The sequence below is a fragment of the Haliaeetus leucocephalus genome, unplaced genomic scaffold, assembly GCF_000737465.1.
Source record: "Haliaeetus leucocephalus isolate CR32 unplaced genomic scaffold, Haliaeetus_leucocephalus-4.0 Scaffold215, whole genome shotgun sequence".
Taxonomy (NCBI): domain Eukaryota; kingdom Metazoa; phylum Chordata; class Aves; order Accipitriformes; family Accipitridae; genus Haliaeetus; species Haliaeetus leucocephalus.
The window spans coordinates 405107-409069 of record NW_010972651.1 but is presented as its reverse complement, the minus strand read 5'-3'; the positions used below and the strand labels follow the sequence as shown (position 1 = coordinate 409069).

Genomic DNA, 3963 nt, shown 5'->3' with positions numbered 1-3963 from the left:
CCGGGGGGCGCCCCCCCCCCCCCCCGACACCCCCGCCCCAGCCGGCATGGGCAGAGCTAAGGGTATGTGGGGACAACGCTCTCCTGGCTTCTCCGGAGCCAACCATCACCCCTGGATGCTGCGAAGGAGAAGCCCCAACCGCTCACTGTGTGCCCGCAGCCTCTCGGGGCTCTAATTAGCATCCTGCTAATTACACGGCCGTGCCCACCGCCAGCACCTGACCTGCTCGTAAGACGTTCGCCCCAAATAACTGACGTGGAGATACAGCCGTAACCCCGGCGTGATGGCAATTACAGCCCAGAACAGTGTTTAATTGCAGCTCTGTTTGTAAGCCCTGGCTGAATCACCGTGCTGGCTCCCTCGGCATCCCCTCGTGCCACGGCCGTGTCTCCCCGGGGACCCCCGGGACCAGACATGCCGCTGGGGCAAACCCAGCAGGACAGGGAGAGATGTGGGTGCTGGTGGGATGGCTGCAGCAGCACCCCACATCCCCCAAATATCACTGCAATCAGGGGGAAACATCACAGCAGACCCCACACTCCAGGCATGAAACATCTCCCCCTCGCTGTGCCTCAGTTTCCCCACCAGAGCACTGGGCTCCCCCTCCTCCCACCATAACCCTGCGAGTATTGGCCACGCTGTACAAAAGGGGGGTTTATTTAGGTGGAAGAAAACCCCTTCCCCCTGCCCGGGGTGGGGGGCAGGCAGTGAAACTCCTCCTTGGGGCTGGCGGGGCTAAAATAGGGGGCAGGGGAAAAAAAAAAAAAAAAGGGTTAAAAAAAATAAATAATAATCTCCAGCCAGCAATTAAAATGTCCCGGCCGTGGTATTTGCTCTCCTCCCACTGTAAATATTTCTTGCCCAACTCCCGGCCCGCTGCCACCGGCCAGCCCTTATGTAAGCGGCACCGCGGCACCGTCCGGCCATGGGGCTCGGTGGTGCCGGTGGCGGTTGGCCCCCGGTGCAGTGACTGCGTGTGGCTCCGTGGCTGGAGCCATCCTGTCCCACTGACACACTTTCTGCCTGTGGCCCCACACGCTTGTGTAACATCGTGGCCGTTAACCCTTCCCACAGCCATACTGGGATGGAGCCGGGGCTGCACCCCGACCTCCCGCCGCTGGGGATGGGGCCTTTGGGGCATTTTGGGGTGATACCTCGAGCTGGGGACACCCGTTTGCTGCCCCGAGCTGCAGCTCTCCATGGGGGACGCAGGTCCCAGGTCTCCCATCACCCCCCATGTGTGTCGCCTCCAGCCCAGCACCGCTTGCCCCAAACTGGGCAGGTGGCTCTGGTGGTTTTGGCAGAGCCAGAGCCACCCTCCCTAGAGCAAGACTCGGCCTTCCTCCTGCGCCAGCACACCCTCCTCTCCATCACCTCCACCCTGAGGGCAGGCATCCCTCTTGCATCCCTGCAGGATCCGGCCACGGGGGTCTGGACCCTCCCTCTGCGGTGCAGGGGGGCATAGGTGGCCCCATCCTCCTCCTCCTCCTCCTCCCCCCATCCCTCCCCTTGGCTGTATGATCTTACTGCTGGGGCGGGGGGGTTACCCCAAAACCCTCAGCACCCCACTGAGCCCCGGGATGTGCCGTGACCCCGCTGCTGCCGGAGGCTTTTTGGATCCAGCTGGCTCGAAGGGGACTGGGTGCCCCTGAGGGTGCATCCCTGCCCCAAAACCTGGCTGAGGAGTGAGGACTCCTGGGTGGGGTAGTGATATTTTGGGGGGCACCGTTAGGTCCCTGCAAAGCCCCCTGCGCAGACTCCCTCAGAGCGAGCCAGCACACCCTTCAACCCGTGGGGCTGGGGTCAGGATACGGCCACCCCCTCCCCTGGGTGGGCCACAGGAGGCCATGGGAGCAAACTGACCCCCAGGCACGGGTGCCCCTTGCTGGGGGGGGACACGGAGGGTTGAGCAGCCCGGCTCTGGGTGTTTCGGAGGTGAATCTGTGCCCCCGTGGCTGTCACTGCCCCAAATACCCCCTTGGCTGCCGGGGCAAGAGTCGGGGCAGGCGACTTCCCCAGTGCCCTGGCTCATTACCCAGCGAACCTGCTGGGAAAGTAGGTCTGTGCCCCATCCTGCTGCCGCGATCAATGCCACAGGACGGGCACCTCCGGTAATTAGCAGCAGCCCCGCAGCCCTCCCTCACCTCCCCAGCCCCAGCCAGGGCACAGGGATGCTCTGATGTTCCGCCACCACCGTCCTGTCCTTTCCAGCTCAGCATCCCTCCGGCTCAGCATCCCCCCGGCTCAGCATCCCCCCGGCTCAGCATCCAGAGCAGGGGGAGGAAGATGGGTCCAGGCTGCACAGGGACATGCGGGGACACACAGGGACCTACGATGCCATCCCACCTCCCCATCCCTGCCCCAAAATCCAGCTCTGCTTCCTCATCCCCTGCAGCAACCTCCGACCCTGGGACCTGGTGCTGCTCCCAGCTGCACCCATCTCTGGGAGCTGCAGTGCTTCCCCGCAGCAATTAGCCACCGTTGTATTTTGGGAAGGTGGCCGTGGGGTAGGAGTAGCGGAGGAGGAATAAATAAGTAAATAAAGGGAATGATCACCCCTTTACAACTGCCATTGGTTTTGCTTTTAAACAGGCTCTCGTGCTGCAGCGAGGGTCCTCCAGCACCCCGGCATTTCGGCTATCACCACCGGCAAATCCCATCCCCATCCATCCACCCTGGGGGTAACCCCAAACAGGCTGGGGCTGCGTGAGGCCGGGAGGGTTTGCAGCATGTGGCTGGCATGGCCCCGGCATGATGTTCAAAGCACTGGCTCCAGGTCACAGGGGCACCGGCAACACCAGGGCTGGGATCATGCGGGCAATAGGGAAAATTTAAATTACACAACTCCAGTCCCGTGCCGGGCTGTGATGCCGGAGGTGGGAACCGGTTTCTTAATTGATTAGCAGAGATTTCCTGGAAACTTTGGGCCAGAACAGAGCTCAGCCACTCTCCCCCAGCCGCCTTCGCTTGTGGCCACACGGCCGGTGGCTTCACACCCGCCCCGATACCCGGCAAGGTGCCGTATTTTCCCTGTCCCGTGGTGCGGTGCGTGTCCTCGGCTTGGAAATCGCAGCAAGCGGTTCACCCACAAGCAGCATCGGGTGGGTGATGAGGATTCCCTACAGCCAGCTGGCTCCTGCCCCGGCTGCTCTGGTTCACCGTCTCCCGCACCGCGTGGCACCGCTCCAAGGCCAGCCCCACCGGCATGGGACACAGCCCTTTGCACTTTGGCTGGTGCAGGAGGGTGGCAAAGGCGCGGTGGCGGGGAGGGGGACCTGCCACCGGCCCAGGGTGAGGAGAAACAGGGCTATGGCGGGAGAATCCCTCTGGTCCTACAGCTAAATCGGGGAGGGGCGGAGGGGGAGGAATTATCTCCACGGGGCTAAATAAAGGCAGTGAGAGCGGCTCTGCTCGCCGCATCCAATAAACCGGGCGCGATTTAGACATTAGCAGCTCTTTAAATAGCCGCTGCTGAGTTCAAAGTTAAACATGATGGGGAGGAGGGACTGGCAGGACGGGCAGGGGACGCTGCCAGCCCAGCCTCCACCGGGTTGTGGGGTTACCTGCTGCCACCCGTGGGGACAGGGACCAACACGTCCCCATCACTGCACTCTCCCCCTCCAGGTGCTGCCACTCCCCGGGGTTATCAGGGTCAAGGATCCCAAATCCTGGCTGGATCCCTCAGGACCCCACGCTGCCAGTGGGCACCTTTCTCCTCCAACCTTATTTTCAGGAGGCGAAGGGCATGGCCATCCCCATGCCCATCCCACGGTACCCAGGACAGGCACAGCCGTCCTGCAGGAGGACCGATGGGTGCCGGCCATCCTCGCCCATGCCAGCGTGCGCACGCTGGCTAAACGGGCAGAGAAGCTCCTCCTCCACCCTCTCTGATTTTTCCAATGACAGATCTAGGTCACTAGGACAAGTCGGAAAGGCTGCCGAGCCACCGCACGCTCCTCGCCA

The 3963-nt window shown here is 62.6% G+C and overlaps 1 protein-coding gene across 1 annotated transcript in view; it reads right to left on the bottom strand.

Annotated features, from left to right (window-relative positions):
• The window catches only part of LOC104831209 (nuclear receptor ROR-beta-like), a 10302-nt gene extending 7095 nt beyond the window's left edge, over window positions 1–3207 (bottom strand). Inside the window, exons 1-2 of the mRNA XM_010566626.1 lie at window positions 3124–3207; window positions 2565–2601 (exon numbers count right to left, since the gene is read on the bottom strand). Coding sequence (XP_010564928.1) covers window positions 2565–2601; window positions 3124–3207 — 121 coding nt within the window. The remainder of the gene's footprint in view (window positions 1–2564; window positions 2602–3123) is intronic.
• Between the last annotated feature and the right edge of the window lie 756 nt (window positions 3208–3963).